The 20607-nt window shown below is 41.9% G+C and overlaps 1 protein-coding gene across 1 annotated transcript in view; it reads right to left on the bottom strand.

The window, feature by feature from the left end:
* LOC119421296 (protein shisa-6-like) overlaps positions 1-20607 on the bottom strand; it is an 85764-nt gene that overhangs the window by 16057 nt on the left and 49100 nt on the right. Inside the window, exon 5 of the mRNA XM_037688671.1 lies at positions 3578-3640. Within this exon, the coding sequence (XP_037544599.1) occupies positions 3578-3640 (63 nt within the window). The remainder of the gene's footprint in view (positions 1-3577; positions 3641-20607) is intronic.

Genomic DNA, 20607 nt, shown 5'->3' with positions numbered 1-20607 from the left:
CACAAACATGAACATGAGTCTGTGAGCAGATGTGCACGCATGAACACGTCAACATTGAAACAGATCAGCAGCAACATGAAACAGATCAGCAGCAACATGATATGGTTTTTCACAGTGATTATTCTAGTTAGAGATTCATGAGTCTAACAGCCTCAGGGTAGAAACTGTTCCTCAGTCTAGTGGTTCTACACTTAATGCTCCTTAACCTCCTTCCTGAGGGGAGTGGGGCAAAAAGTGTGTGTGCTGGGTGGGTGGGGTCCTTCATGATGCAGGTGGCCCTCTTCCTGCATCTGGAGGTGTAGATGTCTGTGATGGTGGGGAGGCTGATTCCAACAGATTTCTGTGCAGCCTTCACCACTCTCTGCAAAGCTTTTCTTTCTGCAGCTGTGCAGATGATGATGATGATGATCATAATAGTTAGGACGGTGAGTGTAGGCGTAGACCCACATGTGATCATTTGACTTGTTTTGTTCTGGTCCAGTTGTATTTACCACACATTGACACGACGACTCGGAGCGTTCAAGGACTTGATTAAAAACAAAACAGTTCTTTTCTCGTGTTATTGTTCCTCTCGAAGGGTTGGCCTTCTGCCAGGCTGCCATTGTAAATCAGATTTGTTCTTATTGACTCACCTTGTTAAATTAAGATTAAAATAAAGCCTTTAAAAACACAGACACAAACACTCCTGACTCATATAGATGTAGGGGTTACCACCAACAAACGTGAGACATTTACTGGTAGATATAAGAGGGGCTCTGACCAATCAAAAGGATTTTAATATCTGTTTAACATTCCTTAAAGAAATGAAGGTGGACAACTTCAGATCTTGTTGCAAGGTGCTCCAGGTTCTGAAGCAGAGTAAGAGAAGGTATTTTTGCTAAGTTCAGACAGGAGACACTGCAGGTAATGAAGGCATGAGAGTGGACGCTGTATCTGCAGTAGTTACAACCAGTTATGAATCTTAGCGTGCCATAGACAGCATCCAACATCTTCAAAACTGAGCTTTGTGGAACACCATAAGGGACCATTAGGTAGTTAGACAAAGTACCATTATGTTGAACACATGGCCTCTGATCTGAGAGAGAGTTAGAAAACCAACCAACAGTGTGATCTGAGAAACCAACATCTGAGAGCTTGTGACATAAAATGTCATGGTCCACAGTGTCAAAAAGAAAGGTCTAAATAAAGTGCAGCACAATAGTCCTTAGCATTTCAGGGATCAATAAAGTTTTATCTTATCTTATCTTATCTTATCTTATCTTATCTTATCTTATCTTATCCAGTGCTTCAACAACATCATTAAAAACCTTCAGCAAAGTAATCATTGTGTCATGTTGTTTCATGAAGCCAGACTGATGGGAAGATAACATTTTAAAGGAGTCCAGAAACTTCTTGACATGAGTATTTGCCAGTATTTCTAAACACTTTGCTAAAATACAGAGTTTGGAGATTTGTCTATGATTGCTCAGTATACTGGGGTCTCCTCCCTTCAATAAAGGTTTTTCAAGCATCTGGAACAATATTATTTTGAATGGACAGATTAATATGATAGTGGTTCAGCAAAATGTGTTCCCAATCAGCAAAATAATTTCCAGCAATGACCTGAGACTGTTGATCAGATGGAATCCTCTAACAGACCAGAATGGGACATTCTTTCCAAAAACCTCCAAAAACTAGACTCCTTAGGTCTTCCAAAACCTCTAACAACTGGTCTCCATAAGTCCTCCAAAACCTCCAACAACTGAACTCCCCAGGTCATCAAAAACCTCCAAAAGACTAGAATGGGACAACATTATTTCCAAAACCTCCAACAACTGGTCTATCAGGTCCTTCAAAACCTCCAACAACTGGTCTCCACAAGTCCTCCAAAACCTCCAAAAACTGGACTCCTCAGGTCTTCCAAAACCTCCAACAACTGGTCTCCATAAGACATCCAAAACCTCCAACAACTGGTCTCCACAAGTCCTCCAAAAACCTCCAAAAACTGGACTCCTCAGGTCATCAAAAACCTCCAAAAGACTAGAATGGGACAACATTATTTCCAAAACCTCCAACAACTGGTCTATCAGGTCCTCCAAAACCTCCAGCAACTGGACTCCTGAGGTCCTGGATGTTTAGAGAACAGGGGAGTCCACGGAGGTAAACATGGACCTGGAACAACTTTAAAGAGAAGTTTTACTGACGTCACATTCACAAACATTCTTGTTTTTTATATATAAAAAAAGTAAAATTTTTTGGTTTTGACATCTGATATGTCGACTTTGTGACAACAACAACAACAAAGCATTTCTAACTTCCAGTCTGTCGAGACATTTGTCGGCCCGGTTCTGGTTCTGCTCGATGTTTCTTCTCGTGAAAATTGTCATTCCTCTCCACTCTCTCATCACCTTCATGCATTTTGAAGTCAGCGTGCATCTCCAGTAAAAGTTCATCCCTGAATGCCTCTGACGGCTCGGGTCACATTATTATTTCCTGACACCATTAAAGCTCGCTGCACTGAAGGAGCTCCTGTGGTTTTGTATTTGGGACGCCCGGTCACGGGTCAGGAGACCCAGTGGGTGGGACGGGCCGGGAGCAGATTTTAAAATAGGAGCAGAGGATGGTTGCAGCAAGGAGGACAGAGATCCAGAGAACTGAGGAAGGTGTGGTGCTGCAGAGGGGAGGCACGATGGACGAGGTGGAGGCGACAAAAAGGAGCGAAGAAGAAACGTCACATCGTGGATTAAAGGTCAGGCTTTTGTGCTGCAGCAGCTGGAAGCTTTATGGATGCAAAGAAATAAAAACAATATAATAAAAAATGACCCAGAATGAGCAGGATATTAATTTAATCTTTCTTGCTCATGAAACATGTTTAAATAAATCTATATAAACACCATCTGTGTGTTTTCACCTCTAAAGTCTCATTGTAGAGCGAGCACACAAATCTGGGTGACAAAGAAAGGGTTAAAGAACGTGCAGCAAAATGTTTGTGCAGGGAGAAGTCGTCCTTGGACTCTAGAAAAAAGTGTTGCGGGTTAACGCAAGGTCGAAAAGAACAACTCGTGAATTATGCATCGAGGCCACAGCTCCTTTAGAAGCTGAACAGACTTCAGGAGTGCAGCTTGAAGAGTTTCATTTGGCTCTGAAAGCACTTTGTTCTGTTTAAGTGCAGACAAGCACACGCAGCGCACGGTAATGACAGAAACTTTCAGCTTTAAAATGAAACGACCACACCGAACATGTTTCGAGTTTCAAAGACGGTTAATTAAATTGTTTTGTTTTCAGGGAGATGCAGGGAATAAAAGATCCGCTGTCACAGAAAACCACATTTGCAGAGATGGCCGAGCTGCCATGACCATAATTAGATTTTCAATTACAGGAGCGAACATCTCACACGATCCGTCGACGATCAGACACTTTTTAATTTTCCTGTAATAATTCTGCCAGTGGAACGGAAAATGTTTGGCTTTCTGTCACTGAAGCATCGATAAGTTTTACTTTGAAAAGCCATCTCTGCCATGGGAGTTGATGTTCTCCTTAGATTTGTCAGATTTGAACTGGCTCGGCCTTTCTGGATCATTTCAAGACGTTTCCTCACCTGGTTTAGGAGTGAGCGCAGTCAGGTCCAGGTGGCTGTGCTGGTACTCGTGGTGGTGGTTTCCTGTTAACAATAAAATAAAATAAAATAAAAGCTTTGTTCTTTACATTTTCTCTGAGCGCCACTCACGGCCTCACGATGGCGCAGCCATGTTAGACCAGTTGGGCTTCGAACTCATGAATTAAAACTATAAATGCAAGTTTGAGGTTCGTTTTTGAAGATTCAATTTCAGATTTCATTTTTTTCCCCGTACGGTCAACACGTGAAGGTTTATTTAGGGCACACACTCTTTGCTTTAATGAAAGTTCGCAGTCATCAAAGGCAACATTTAGCTGGAGCTGTTTGAAGATTTGAAGACGTTTCCTTTCATAAATCCTCACCTATCAATCCGTGGTTAGATTAAGTGCAGCAGAACCTTTCGGACATCGTTCTGATCCAGTTACAACACGTGGAACAACATGGCAGTTCTGCACACCCAACGCTCCAGATACGTTTTACACTATTTTTCTTGCCAATTTGTTCAGATAAGTTCAAATATCTCTCACATCCCACATTCATTTTTCATGAATCCATAAAAAATGTTTTGTCTGATAAAAAGATACAATTTAAAGTGACACTCAACATTATACATTTTATTTACCTGTATATTAAATTCAACTTTCTAACCTGTCATTGTATCAGTTTGTGGAAGTTGGTTGGGCTGAACCCAGAACTGCAAGTATAAAACACTGCACATGGGCAGCATGGTGGATCAGTGGTTAGTACTGCTGCCTCACAGCAAAAAAAGTCCTGGGTTCAATCCCTACTTTGAACCTGCTCTTTCTGTGTGCAGTTTGCATGTTCTCCTTGTGTTTTCATGGGTTTCCCCTCAGTCCATAAACGTGCACGTTAGGCTGCCTTCAGACCCCCCATTAAGAAGAGAGTTGTGAACTCAGTGGGATTTGTCTGGTTAAATAAAAACAAGAAACCGAGTTCAAGAAAATAATAAATAAACAGATAAAAATAAAAAAAAGCCAGGACAAAAAGGTGCATACAGTATGTAGAGTACATGAAGTGAGACAACCAGGAGTACAAGTACTGGGAAATAATTCCTGAATACCGACGTGTGGACAGGAAGCTGAAAACAAGAATAACTGAGGAAAAGTAAAGACAAACAGAAACAGACTGAACCATAGACAAATCTGAACTGGGTCCTGAACACAAAAACAAACAAACAAAAAAGCTTCTAAGTACAAAAAACCCCCACAAAGATACCACAACTTAATATTTATTTATTCAAAGAAGCAACTAGCAACAAATCTGATTTAAGATTTCCCATCCTGTGACCCAAAAATAAAGAATGCATCATTTCTGCTGGGACGTTGGCTCCATCGCTCACACTCAGGCTGTTTGTAGCTGAACGCAATTTAGAAAAATAAAGGACTGAGTTTTACATAAAACATCACATGTTGGAGACAGTGGTGTAGTCTACATTTTTGTAGTGAGCATAATGTGCTTAGAAACCAAGTACACCAGTTAGTACAATGTAAATGTCAATTTATTTTGATTTTTTAAGCATCTTGAATATTTCAAAAATGATGCCTATGTTTGAATAAATGAACGACAAATTTTGTACAACAGTTGGCTTTGTATTAAAACATGTTATAGAATTTATAAAACAATATCAAAGCAAAGCGCTGCATACCGATAGATTAATACGGAAGCATTTAACTGCCATTTAACGTATCAATGACACGTGCCTAATGATATGTCGTGTATCATTGGGCATTTTTAAGTGGGTATACTGGAATTCTTAAGCTTTTCCAGTCGGTATACTCCGTATACCCGAGTATCACGTAGACTACACCACTTGTTGGAGCGGAAGTTCAGAGACGAACATAAAAACCTTAAAAAGCCAAGAAACAAACACATGCAGGGAAACAATGAACGGATGGAGATTTGAGCTACAGGGAGGTTTTACTGTGAGAGGAGACAGCGGACACCTGCAGAAGGTTTGATGATCCGATCAGAACCAGGTGCGAGGGGAGCGCAGAGCGCTACTTGAACTGAAACAAATCGACTCTGGAAGAGCATTAAAACACCTGAGAGCAACAAGAAAACCCATCATGACCTCAGAGGACCAAAATCTACCCCGACAGCCAGAAAGGAGAGCGTCTGCACAGCCACAGCCTTTAACAGTGAAAGAGACACGTGCGCAGGTAACGCTGGACGTGAACGATGCACCGCAGCAAACGTGCAGCCGAGCTCACTCTGAGTCTGGGAGTGAAACACACGAGCTTCCATTTCCTGCACGGCTCCAACAGGAAGTGACTCAGATCCACAGAGCTGCTGTAAAACCTCCTTTCTTAGCGACAACCATCAACTGTTTCATCCTCTGCAGTCGTTTTTGCTGCTTGTATTCACTGTTTCCAGTGACAAAAAGCCGCTTCGTCACAAGGCTCTTTCATCAGACGGAGTCCACGTCTCTCCATCGCTTTAGGAAACCAAATAGATCAAATCGTCTTGAAGAACGTGAGACCTTCATCACTGATCTGCAACAAATGTCTCGGTTACTTCCTGTGTTTCTTCACAGCACACTGATCCAATGACAGTTTGTACCTGCATTGTATTAAAACTAAGACTTCAACGATGCCCTAAAGGAGTAACTGTTAAAAGGAAACTGCAGATTACTGAGTTGTGTTTAGTTTGCTTGCTGCTCATGTTTATTGTTATTTTGTGACATTTCAGCCGGCTGTAAACAACCTGCTGCCGAAATCTCGTTTTTCTTCAAAACGTGAATGTTTGCACGCGTCGCTCGTTTTAAGGAGCTGTAATTATAAGTCCCGGTCCGTTCTGCCTGCAGCTGCCGCTCTCCAATCAAACGGATCTGATCCAACTGCAGCCAAATACAGAAGCAAGAATCAGCTGAATGAGCCCAGCAGAACTCTCAGGCGGTAAACGGGACCGTACAAGCTGAAATCCCTGTTCTGAACGTTTTGGCTGATAAAATGGATAAAACTCTGAAGCAGCCTGGACTGATCCTTCTCCAAGTTTCAGCCCGAGTTGGTCCGTTCTGGGGTTAGACACATTTTCTGAGCTCGGTTTGGTCTGTGGAGGTGTTGCGATCTGATTTCAGCTGAAGGGCTGCAACGGTTTGCCTTTCAGAACTCCTGGAGGTCCTCACAGGGTGAACAAGCAGGAACACGATGTCACCCACTTCTGATGCTCCCAGCAGCTGTCACAGAAGAAGAGGAAGTTCTGAGAGCAAGCTACAAAAATGGCCTCGTTCTTTTCTGGCAGACGTGGAGGATCTCTTCACACTCACATGTGTTGAGGATGACTCTCAGCTACTACCACTCTCCATCAAACGCTAAACAATCCAAGCCAGAAGCAGAACTCAAGGATTTGTCAACTGAACGTGAGGAAGGCAGTGGTGTGTTGGTAGATGGCAGAGTGAGTGCAGCTGGGGTGACTACAGATTGCTGACAGGTGTGCTGTGAGCGTGGCGTCACAAAGTGCCGAGAGAAAACAAGAAAAACTAGAGAAATTGCATTTCCTGCTAAAAATGCAGTGACTGTTTATTGCTGAAGTACTTGATGAAAAACAGCTGGAATTTGTTAAAAAATATACTATAATAATATAAATGTAGCTAAAAAAGAAGAACAAGCTTAGGAGAAGAAAAAAAGAAAGAACACATATTTGATGAATTAGGTTTAAATAAGCAGAAAGGAGCACAAAAATTAAGAAATTAGCTAAAAAAAAAAAAGGCTGAAATTAGCAAAAATAACTGAAAGGTAGCTGAAAAGGCAGAAAGAATCTTAAACTACCAGAAAGTAGTGGAAGGAGCTGAAATTAGTTAAAAAATGTGGAATTAGCTGAAAAACGAAATTTAGCACAAAACAGCTAAATAGTAGCTGAACTAGCAGAAAAAGCTTAAACTAGCTGAGAAAGCTGAAAGGAGCATGACAAGCTAAAATTAGCAGAAATAAGTTTATTAGGCTTAAAGTAGCAGAAAATAACATGGAAAATTTGAATTTATCTATAACAGCTGAAATTAGCTAAACATAAAAAAGTAGCTGAAAATGAACAAGCAGTAGAAGAAGCAGATGGTTGTTTGTCCTGAGCCTGGTTCTGCTAAAGGTTTCTTCTTCCTCATGAGGGAGTTTTTCTTTCCCACTGTCTCCTTCATGCTTGCTCCAGATGAGAGTTCTGTGATGGAGTTAAACTCAAAGCTGCTCCTCAGATAAATAATGTTAAATTATTATTTTTATATATGAATGTTTCTGTTCAGTGCCCTGAAACAACTTCTGTTGTGACTTAATGATAAATAAATAAAATAAATTGAAATTAATTAAACTAGCATAAAAGGCAAAAAGAGCACATATTTACCCTGTAAGGCTGAAAGAAGCAAAAATTAGCAAAAACAGCTGAAAAGTAGCTAAAAAAAAGCCAAAAGAAGCTGAAATTACAAGAAGGAAGTGGAGAGAGCACATTTTTGCTGAATTAGGCTGAAAAAAGTTGAATAAATGCAAAAAATGTGAAATTAGCTGAAAAAGTTTAAATTATCATTAAAAATAGCTAAATAGGAGCTGAAATATCAGAAAGACATGAAAGTTGCATAAGTAAGCTGAAAGGAGCAGAACAAGCTGAAATCCTCAGAAAGAAGTTAGAAGAAGCACAGATTAGCAGAAAGAATCATAAAGGAGCACTAAACAGCTGAAAAAACAACTGAAAGTAGCTGAAAATGTTTAAATTTGCAGAAGAAAGCTGAACAAAGCTGAAGCAGAATAAAATGTGAAAGGAGCAGTAAAAGGTTGTAAACACATCTAAAGATGTGAAGGATGTAAAATGAGCTCAGTTCCTTTTCTAAAATAAAAATGTCAGAAAAGCTAAATATTTCAAAAAGCTAAACTTGCACCAATACAAAAAGTCGTAGCAGGATTGTCCTGAAGGAGCTGAACGTTTTGATTTATGATTTGTTGAAAACTGAGGGACGAGAATTGCCTCAAAAAACGTACAGAAGAAAAATGGATCATCGTAGAGTGAATGCTTCATAAACATTCAAACCACAGCTATTTACTGGGTTTTAATGAAATTCATGTTTTGCTTACATGCTCAACTCTGCTGCCATGAGCGGTGGACAATAAAACTGGCTCAAACCTGCTCCCTAACGCAGCAGGCCTGACAGTAAATGCACCACGTGGACCGTCGATGTTCTGGGCCGGTGGACAGAGGGGGTCCCACTGTGACCCAGATCCATTTGAAACGCTCTGGGGATGGGCAGACGCTGCTCTGGAGATGCTCCACGCTCCGTCATGACGCTGGCAGAGAGCAAGGCATCATGTGGGACAGATCACCTCGCTTGTCCTTGTGCGTGTGTGAGTGCGTGCATGATGAAGATACCCAAATGAAAACATCATCCTCACTTTTCAGCTACGTTAACCCCTATAAGTCCTTGTGTTTCAGCACGTGGTAAATTATTCTAATATTTGTACAGATGCTGCATTAAATGTTTTGTGAAAATTAGAGTTCCTTTGGTTTCATGACTGTTTTTGGACTCCTACTACTTTCTCTGAACCGTACAGAACCTCCCAGTGACTTTGTTGAGAACAGATCATGTTGGGTCCATGAGCTGGAAACACACAGCTCCAACCTGACGGCTGAGATATGAAGCGACGCCAGTAGATGGATCATTGACCGTAACCTCTACCATCACACAGCAGGAAGCCACGAATGAAGGAAACCACCACAATGTCTCCGGTGTGGGAAGTAGTTCAGGGAAAGCTGAAAACAGGCACGGGGCATTAGGACAGTTGTTGACCTTTTGAAGGAAAAGCCCGATGAATCAATCATGGTCAAAATCATTTTCACGTTTGTCGAGCAGCCGAAGGAAACACCGACCTCAGCACTGTCCTCTACCACTGTACAACATTCTCATTCATTTAATTTCTAAACGTTTCCTGAAGACCATTGGTATCAGAAATATTTGTATAGTGTGTGTGTGTGTGTGTGGGGGGGGGGGGGGGGGGTGTCTGGGGATCCTCCTCACAAAATTTTGGACTAAATTAGACGACATTTCCTGCATTCTGGTGTATTTTAATTGGTTGTTACACATCTACATTTACCTACACAAGTAAACACTTGATTCAATAACTATTTTAAAAGAGTGACAAGAAGTAGCCTGACCAACAGCTCTCCTTGTATGAATGGAGCACGCGCTGTTTCTCTCACTCCTCCTCCTTCCCCGGATTCAGAAACCTTACTCTCGCTCAAATCCAGAGTTCTCAATTACAACAACCTTTACAGCTGGGCTGTATTTGCGTTGTTGTGTATGGCCCCTGTTTAAAGGCGAATAACGTATAAAAATGTTGTAGGTGTTGTGTACATGGTTCTCACCGAGTTTACCAAATACACGTAGTGCCGACCTGACGCTGTGTGTTGAAGTGCATTAAAGTTGAAATGTCTTTAAAACCTCACTGCTGAATTTCCACAAACTTGGTGAGAAACATGCTTTAAATGTGTGGAATCAAATTAGGAAAATCTACATGAAATGTTGTTTCTTGTACATTATTTGCCTTTAAACGGGGGTCAATGACGCAAATACAGCCCAGCTGCAAAGGTTGTTGTATTTGAGCACTCTGGATTTGAGCGATAGTAAGATTTCCAAATCCAGGGTAGGCTTTACAGCAGTCCACCACCCCAGTCAACAACTGCAAGCACTAATGTAGCACTAAGCTACCACGCAACACCGAGGTGTCTCCCCCCCCTCCCCCCACTCCATCGACAGAAAACTCCCTGAAGAGATGAGCGCCGTGCCAAGTCAAGTGACCTCAGGGAAACACTGCATACGGTGTGGTGAATTGTTGAAGGTAACCAGGAAAACCTGGAGTGGACTTTTAGTGGTTTGAGTATTCTCCTATGAACCAAGTGGAATGGATTAATTCATGAAGAAATAGAAGCAGTGCCTGTTATGATGCTTCGTACTGAGGTTTATAGCAGCTTAAGCAACCTTACACAATTATAAAGAAACTGTAATTAACATTAACAGGGGTGAGCACTTCATTGCGCTAACAGGTTTCTGTGGAGAACCTGCTCCCCATCCCCATTTATTCCATTCATTTGAGGGACTTGAGCATCACTAAAATACACATTTTCCAGACAGAAAACTCAGATATTTAAAACAATGATCTGATTAAAACATGATCATTATGACATTTTAACCTTTATATAAAGTTAGAGAGGCCAGACTGAGATGGTTTGGACAAGTCCAGAGGAGGGACAGTGGGTATAATGGTAGAAGGATGTTAGAAATGCAGATGCCAGGAAAAAGACAACAAGGAGATATAAGTATGTAGTTAGAGAGGACATGGAGGTAGTTGGAGTGAGGACAGAGGATGCAGAGTGAGATGGAGGAGGATGACTCGCTGTGGAGATGCCTGAAGAGGGAAAAGCCAAAAGAAGAAGAAGAAGATTCTGACATTTTAACATGTTCATGTATTAAAGCTGGTATTTCAGTATCACTGAGTCCATGTTGGCTCTAGTGGCTTTTTAATAATAATAATAATAATAATGCATTTTTGTTAGCGCCTTTCAAGACACCCAAGGACACTTCACAACATTAAAAATACAAAATAAAACACAAAATAAAATGATACAAAATGGCTTTAAAAACACTAAACCAAGAAGAAAATAACAAAAAATTAAAGTGAGATGGCTAACGTGAACAGATGAGTTTTGAGTTGTGATTTGAAGGTCTGAAGGGAGTCAATATTACAGATGTCTGGGGGAAGAGCGTTCCAGAGTTGGGGAGCAGAGTGAGAAAAGGCTCTGTGTCCCATGGTGCTGAGGCGGACGAGAGGCACGTTGAGGTGGACGGAAGAGGAAGAACGAAGGGAGCATGAATGGGTGATAATGTGCAGGAGATCGGACAGATAGGGAGGGGCGAGGTTATGGATGGTCTTGATTGTGTACAGCAGGATTTTAAATTGAATTCTGAAAGAGACTGGAAGCCAGTGAAGTTGCTGTAAAACTGGGGTGATGTGGTGAAATGAGGGGGGTTTGGTAACGATGCGGGCAGCTGAATTTTGAACCATTTGAAGCTTACGGAGTAATTTTTGCGGCAGACCAAAAAGAAGAGAGTTGCAGTAATCAATTTGAGAAATGACCAAACTATGGACTAAGATGGAAGCAGAGTGTGGGGAGAGGGATGGATGGAGATGGTTGATGTTTCGAAGGTGGAAGTATGCAGACTGGTTGAAAAGAGAGAGTGCTGTCAAGAATGACACCAAGACCATTAACATGAGGGGAGGGAGAAACCATGGAGCTGTCAATGGTGAGGGAAAAACTGTTGACTTTAGATGTGGTGGATTTAGTGCCGATGAGTAGAAACTCTTTTTTTATCACTGTTTAATTTAAGGAAGTTAGATGTAAACCAGGATTTAATTTCAGCTAAGCAGGAAGTGAGGGAGGAAGGAGGAAGTGAAGAATTAGGTGCAGTGGATATGAAGAGCTGGGTGTCGTCTGCAAAACGATGGAAGTGAATGTTAAATTTACGAAAGATATTGCCAAGTGGGAGAAGGTAGATGATGAAAAGAAGGGGCCTCAGGACAGAGCCTTGGGGCACACCTGATTTGCATCTGATGTCCAACAAGTTCATTAAATATTATTAACGATTGTCGTAAACACATCGTCTGCATCATTTGGACACTAAGTTTTAAGACAGGACAATTCAACTAAACAGCTCAGGGGCCACAGTCAATGAAAGCCAAGAGCTCAGGCGTTGGACAGACATTCAGCAGTTGTTCTCATTAAGTTTGTTTTACGGTTTAAAATTGTTTTATTTAAATTTGAACACGTTGGTGGGCCGAGCTGAGCTCACTCTTGGGCCTGATTTGGCTCCCGGGCCGCCACTTGAATAGCCCTGTTCTAAGCCTTTAGTGCGGCTGATATATAGCCTGGAATTTCAGGATTTACTCAAAGACAAATCAAGGAAAACTCAAGGAGTCTTGTTTTCATGGCATTTGGATTTAAAATTACTTGTAAACATTTATTCCTTCAGGTCATTTTTTGTTTCACATCAAGCCACAGTCTGGGCTGCGACCGTTGGTGTCCAATGTCTGCGACATGTTCTGAAATGTTCACGAGCGTTCCGGTTTTCTCGCGTCGCAGGAAGTTTGAACATGATCAGAAAATTAGTACATTTTCTCTGGAATTAATCACGGAGCCACTGCAGGCATGTTCGTTCATAAAGTGCAATAAATGTGAGACAATTCTGGGAGGGTTTGGCAACAGATGAAGCCAAACTGGAGAGAAAAAAGGAGAAAACATTAAAATGGGACAACATTCAGACACTTTACAGGCACAATATCACAATTTGAAATTGTAAACATGTCATAAGAACCACGTCAATCTGACTCTAAGTGAAAAAAATCATCTTTTGAGCAGCTGAAGGTTGTCCAGACTTAAAGACCGCATAACGAAACAAAGATCTGAGGCTCATTTTAATGTTTTGGCAGCATCTTTCAATATTTTTTATATTTTGAGACCAACTCTTCCATCTTTGTTTTGGTTGCATGTTCTATGCTCCCAGCTCGATTATGCTTTTTTTCCTCTTTGCACCTTAAATGATCACAGTTTGTCCACAAACGACCACCTTCTCAGAAAAACATTTGTTTTGTGGCTGATGACAAACGAGTTATTTTTCCACCTCGGAGGCTGCAGCTGTGTACAACGCCTCTGAATGCTGTAAACATCTGACCATTTCCACACGTGGAGGACAGAAGGCAGAGATCCACGTCTCTCTAGGCCAGACTCCACCGACGGCGCCTCAGGGAGCCCTGCCTCTCCGAGTCAGTGATTTACTAACAAGGATAAGCACAGATTTATCTGATGTCTTCTTAGATATTTCAGAAGTAACATCACACAAAGCTGCCGTTATCCGTGCTGTGGAACGTGGGACTCCGGCGGTCTGCAGGCTGAGAGCAGGGCGGCTGGAGAGCGGCCACAACGTAGACTTCGAGAAGAAAAACATGCTTTATGAGGACAGTTACAGTCAAACCTTTGCAAAATACCTTAAGAAACTAAACCACAGCATTCATATCAAAACCACCAGTCCTTTCTGTGACCCGTGTAAACTCTGAGCTGTGAAGTTCGAGTTGAGTGATTTTACTCAATTTGACCGCTACTGAACGTCTTAAAGCTCTGATCTTGATGGAGACACGTTTAATTTGCAAATCCAGTCCTGATGGAGGACGGCTGCTCTGAAGCTCATGTGGGCCCGCAGTTCGACCTGGATCGTTGAAGCCTTTCGGTCCTGACCTGCGTACAGTTACGTTTGTGTGTTTTATCATAAAGAATATTCTCAGAAAGATGCGTGGCCTGAAAACTAACTTCTACCCCATGAGATTCAAAACCCGGCCTGCACCAGGAACAGTTTGATCCACAGATTATAGGCATCTCCTCAGGTTTGGGTCCAGACCCCACATCAAGTTTGGGATGCTGAAACGATTTTTGGCGGTATTATTCAAATGTGTGTTGCTGTCTTTATGCCCTTGATTACTTCGCCTCATTGGGTCATGCTTTTATTTTTGTGGGTTTGAAATTCTAGAATAAATTCTCCACCAACTTCTTTCATCAATTGTTTAATGTTTTCCAATAACTCCTCTGGTGGTTTGGGCCGATCAGCAGACTGAGGAAGTGAATAAATGAAGGAGACAAAGCCGACGCCACAAAGTGGGAAAAAACAGCCGAGATCGTTTTAACGAGTGTAATTACGAGTCAGGCTCTGCTGCTCGTTGGCATTTACACTCAAAGTTTACATCGTTTAGCCACGTTAGGGATAGGTTCCAGTTCAGACGCAGCTAATCGGAGGGCAGACCAGTTCAGTTTTTGTTTTTAAACACTTCAGAAGATTTTTTCATTCATTCAACTTTTATTTCTCCAGGTTAGGCTCAATGAGCCTCGAGGACTCATTTACAAGAGAGATCTGTTCCAGACAGAATTATAAAGTAACAATAAACAATAATAACAATAAACTACTGTAAAAATGCAGTTAAAATAAAAGTTGTGTTATAAAACAATAAGAACTTCAGAATAAACTGACTCTGAAAGGAAAACCGTGTGTTTGGTTTAACACTTCGGGGAGGAAAGGGTTCTGCTTCAGTGACTCAGTGGGGTCTTTTGGGTTCTGGACAGATCGGAGTGGGTTCAGATTGCTTCCCTTCCTCGTCCAATCAGAACACAGAGAGAGGAGAACCGGGCCAGCTGTCCCAGCTTTGCACACAGACTTCCACAGGAGGCCCCTGAGGCCGAGGATCTTGGTTTCTCCAGTATTGATTAAGGATTGTGTGCTGCAGCTCCTGGGCTCATCGTGCACGTCTGAGGGTTTTTTTCCAGCAGGCTATTGTTCTTCACTCCCACAGTGACCTTGTGACTTCCTAACTGGGACAGGAAAGAACCCAACGGGCCAGAAAAAGCAATGATAAACAAGCGGCACTGTGCAAAAACCCAGAATGTTGTGCGAGTGTGAGATTTAGACTCATTCACACGATAACTCACTGTTTATGGTTTCTTCAAGGCCTTTTGGACTCAAATGACTTCTTCAGACTTTGTGTTATTTCAGCTGCTCATGAGTAAAAACATTCAGCTCATGTAGGAGATGGAACATAACTTTTATATTTTTCCAAAATATTCAATTTTATTTACAAATATTTCCCCATAAATACATGGAAATCTCTTCAGTTCCTTCTTTATACTGTATACTAGTACTGGTACTCTTCTTTATACTTAATCTGCTTCAGCTTTTGTATGTCTTTAGCTTTGAGCTACCATTTTGCTGCTTTTGCCCTGTAGCCAGCCTTTTGCTACCTTTATCTTCTAGCTAGCCTTGTGATAATTTTAACTTGCATTTCCCTACTGTTAAATTTCTAACCTTTAGCTACATTTATTTTTAACTAGCATTTTGCTAAGTTTAGCTTAGAAATAGCCTTTGCCTACTAAGTTAGCCTTTTTAACTTCCAGCTAGTCCTTTGTTAAAATTTTACGGTGAACTTTCATTTAACTCTTTGTTACTTTGATTTAGCTTTTAGCTACCATTTTGCTAATTTTAGATATTTTTCTACTTTTGTCTTTCAGTCAGCTTTTTGGCACCTTTGGCTCCTATCAAGCCTTTCGGAACATGTATCTATCCTTTTGATAGTTTTGGCTTGTAGACAATCTTTTGCTGCATTTAGCTTTTAGCCAGCCTTAGCTACATTTACCTTGTAGCTATCTTTTTACTACTTACATTTTTGATACCTACGTTTAGCTTTAAGCTAGTCTTTTATGTTTACAGTTTTAGGCTACCATGTTGCTCCTTTTAGCTCATATTTTGTTTCTCTTAATACTTTAGTAAATTTTATTTTGTTTAGCTATCCTTTTACTACACTTAGCTAAATATTTGCTACTTTTGGCTAGCATTTAGCTATTTTAGGCTTTGAGCAAGCAGTTTGCTTTGTTCTGTTTTAGCTAGTATTTTACTCTTTTTAGCTTTTAGGTAAAAGGCACAGCTTTATTGGCATTCGTGTTATTGAGAATTTGTGCAGATTTGTATGAGTTCCTCGAGTGTCAGAAAAGAGGCGGAGCTTAATCAGAAGTATTGGCAGTCTGTAGCTGAGGTGACCTTTTCTTAATTCAATTAGGTTTATTTCTATAGCGCCAAGTCACAACAGAAGTCATCACAGAAACATTCATATATATAAAAACAAGTTAAATAGCTCTTTCCTCACAGATTCAAATCAGCTAAAGCCTTGTTTGTGCTGATTACAAACATAATGACATTTATCTCCATATAAATGTGATTGATTCTCGTCCTGCAGAGTTCAACTTCTTTAAGCTGCTCGCCTCTCATCTCGTTGGGAACCATCCATATCTGGCTCGTCGCTCCGAAGTCACCTAATTAAACGATCATTTGTGACGAGTACACAGTGATGATGACAGTAATTAAGAGTGTCTGAACACTGAGAGACACTACCACTGGATCTAACGGTGTTTATTAGAAGCTGAGGGATTAACTCGGCCTCACGGGGCGTCGGATCAGATTAGACTGCTGCACCTCATGCCAAGAAGCCGCGGACTTCATTGATTAGGAGCCGTCATCCGCAGCATCACGAGGAGCTCAGCTGAACAGTGATATTGTCAGCACTTGTGACGATTTAGCAAAGTGGAACCAACAAAGCAGCTTTTTTTCAATAGACGCTACAAAACCCATTAAGAACGTCTTGATTGTGATTCAGAATCATGATCCCTCTCTTCCTGCTGTGCTTTTTAATTCCTCTGCTCCGTCCTGAAGCCCCCGGGTGGAGGTGTTGGGAACATTTGCTGCCTCGTGTCAAACATGCCCCGTGGTCAGGTTGCACCTCAACAGGTACGCAGTCAGACTGCTGATTAAAAGAGTGGCTGGAGGACGGCGGGTCAGCGTGAGCCTTCGTTTCTTTAAAACGCCGTCAAGATCCTGATGCACCTGCTAACCCGACCCGTACTTCGGTGCTTGAGCGTTTTCAGTAAACAGAACCTTCACAGGAAAAAACAAACCGACCTCATTTGTAACATTTTGTGTTTGTCTTTATCTTGAGACCTCCCAAAAGGTCTGATTCTCTGTCAGGTGCAACACAGAACCTGAACCGAACGGACTCCAGTCGTTCAACCCCCAGCAGGATTTCCGCTTCAGCCCGTTGTAACCGCTCAGACCGAAGGGTCTGGCACTTCTTAGTGAACAGAAACACCGGGAGCCACTCCGAGTCTCGTTGCAGCATCAACCGAGTGGCGGACGCTGCTTCCTGTCACGCTCGCTCAGGTGTGTTTCTAACTCCACCAGAGCCTCACATTATTGAGAATTTCTATTCTCACTGCTGGCTTTAGTTCACTTTTCATTCAGTTTTTCATCCATCAAGTCCTCCGAGCACAATTTCCTGCTTCAGTTTTAGCAATAAATAAAGAGCTGTCTGTGGGATCGTCTCTGAATATTCACCACGGGCTTAGAGCTGCTGTGAACACAGAGAAGGCTCGCCTCTGCAACGCAACCCTTTCTTTAAAATTATTAAATTATTGCAGTGAAAACACAAACATTTACTCCCTGGTTCTAATTAAAGACATATTTTTAGTTTGAGGGAAGCAAAGATTAAAACGCCTCTTGTTGAGGCTCTGAAAGACGAAGCTTTCATAAAAAACACACGAACTGACAGGAAGTTTATTTTCTCCACCTGAAAGTTTGATTCGAGTTGCATTTCCACAGAAAAATGCATTTTCTCCAGTTAAGTTGCACATTTGCATAAAAGATGCAAACATAAATCCTACATTTTCACCACAGTTCTGCTCACTTTCATGTAGTTTAGCTTGCTAAATTTGTTTCTAGATGTTCAAATGGGATTGGGATCCTGTGGTTACGGGCTGTTCAGTCCCTATACAAGAGGTGCCAGAGTTTGGTTCATATTGCTGGTAATAAGTCGGACTCTGCCAGGGCTGGTCACTGATTCTGTTCATAACTTTTATGGACAGAATTTCTCGGTGCAGTCAGGGGGAGGAGGAATTCCGGTTCGGTGGCCTCAGGATTCCATCTCTGCTCTTTGCAGACGATGTGGTCCTGTTGATGTCATTGCGCCGTGATCTTCAGTTCTCAGTGGAACAGTTCACAGTCGAGTGTGAAGCAGCTGGGATGAGAATCAGCACCTTCAAATCTGAGGCCATGGTCCTTAACTGGAACAGGGTGGCTTGTTCTCTTCTGGTCAAGGGTGAGGTTCTGCCTCAAGTGGAGGAGTTCAAGTAGCTCAGGGTTTTGATCATGAGTGAGAGAAGAATAGAGCGTGAGATTGACAGACGGATTGGTGCAGCATCTGCAGTATTGTGGACTCTGTACCGGTCCATTTTGGTGAAGAGGGAGCTGAGCTGTAAGACAAAGCTCTCTGTTTACCGGTTGGTCTACGTTCCTACTCTCACCTATTTTTTTTAGTGGCTCCTCAGATTGAAGAAGTCCTTTGGATGAAGGATGAAACATCTCAGCAAAAAATAAACCATCCAGATGACCTGACTGAACATTGTTCGATTTTTACTTGGATTATTGAGCATGAACTTTGGTACCCTCACCTATGGTCACAAACTCTGGATAGAGACAGAAAGAATGAGATCGTGAATACAGGAGGTTGAAATGAGTTTCCTCTGCAGGGTAGCTGGACTCTCGCTTAGGTGAGAATTTCAGTTATCTGGAGAGACTCGGAGTAGAACCACTGCTCCTCCACATCCAGAGGAGCCAGTTGAGGTGGTTTGGGCATATGGTAAGGATGCTCCCTCAGTGCCTCGGTGCTTCGGGCATGTACCACTGGGAGGAGACCCCGGGGAAAACCAGGACACTTTGTCTCTCGGTTGGCCTGGGAACACCTTGGAGTCCTCCCAGAAGAGCTGGAAGAGGTGGCTGTGGAAAGAGATGTCTGGACCTCCCTGCTCAAGATGCTGCCCCTGAGACCTGAAGATTTATGGATGGATGGATGGATGGATGTTCACATGAACATCTACCAAGAAAGTATTTAGAATGTTTTTGTTGCATTAATAAATTTGATCAGTTTCCAAACCAACATAAATCATTCAGAGCACATTTTAAAGTATTTCATTTTCTTCTCTGAGCACAGAAGAAATCTGGCTTTGCAGAAATTAAATGAAAAACATCAAAAGATGAAAGTTCTTCACTGAGTTTAATGTGATCTCTACTCCTGAAACATCCTCCTAAATTCACTGGAAAAAACTTTCACTTGTTTTTGTCTTTGAAACGTTAACGTCAGCAACAAACCCGATAAGAGAACGTCTCATTCTTGTTTTCCGCTCATCTTCTTGACCTCTTTGTCAGAGCCACGGTCAGAAAATGTCAGCCGGCGTTGGGGGAGGGAACGCTCTTGTACGTTTCCGTTCTCTTTGTTTGTCTTTGTGGGACATTTGTTATGACAGAGCACCTGTTCCAGCCTTATCTCTCCCCTGACCCCTCTGTGTCTCGCGGCCGACAGCTCTTCAGAAGAGCTGATAGAAAAGCTGACGCCTCGTCCTCGTCAGTTTTTTTTGTCTCTTTCATCTCTGGGCCTTCAGCAGCTTCTTATTGTCGTCTTATCTCAGGCTTTCAGATTTTTGTCTGAGAAGTCTTTTCTTCTGTGTCTCAGCAGAGCTCCAAAAGCATGCTCTCACTTGTAGCCATCAAAATAAATCTTTTCTACCACAATGCTCAAATTTCACCTTCTTTCCTGCATCTGATCAGTTTCTTTTCTTCAACACCCGCCGGTGTCGGTCTAACGCTATAGTAGAAGCAGCGCAACAAGAAAAGGAATAGAAAAGGCCCTTTGTGAAACGTGTGTGTGTTTCTCTGCGGTTGTATAATTAGCAGTCGGTCCTGCGGTTGGCGCTGTGGGTGGCGTTTGGAGCGAAGCGCTTGACAGCGAACCGCTGAGCACTCAGAGGGCGAGAGAAGACCTCCCTGAGAAGGAAATCAATTAACCCGCCTCATAAACCGCGGCAGGTGGACGCTTGTTAATATCCTGCAGGTTTACCTTCAGATGGAGTGAAACCAATCAGAGCGAGAGAACGGCCATTTTACAGGAGCTGCTCCAACAAGAACAATGAAAACTAATAGTTTAATGGAGACGAGAGACTCTTTACTGCTGTTTGTAAACATGAAGTCAAGGAAAATGGTCCATTTTTATATCAGCCAAAGTCACTTCAAATCCATTGATATACCCTTACTTATTACTTACTTAATTAATTAATTAATAAGTTAATTAATTAATTATTTGATTAACTTCTGCATACTTTCTGCTGTTTTAGTCATTCAAATATCAAAACATTCAGCTCATTAAGGAGCTGGGACTTTCTACCTTTAGTGCAAACTGGAGATTTTAAACCATCCATCCATCCATCCATCCATCCATCCATCCATCCATCTATGCATTCATCTGTCCATCCATCCATCCATCTATGCATCCATCCATCCATCTATGCATCCATCTGTCCGTCCATCCATCCATCCATGCATCCAGCCATCT

This window comes from Nematolebias whitei, chromosome 15 (assembly GCF_014905685.2).
Source record: "Nematolebias whitei isolate Nwh7 chromosome 15, NemWhi1, whole genome shotgun sequence".
NCBI lineage: Eukaryota > Metazoa > Chordata > Actinopteri > Cyprinodontiformes > Rivulidae > Nematolebias > Nematolebias whitei.
The sequence above is the reverse complement of the archived record's forward strand: the minus strand, read 5'-3'. Positions and strand labels throughout refer to the sequence as shown.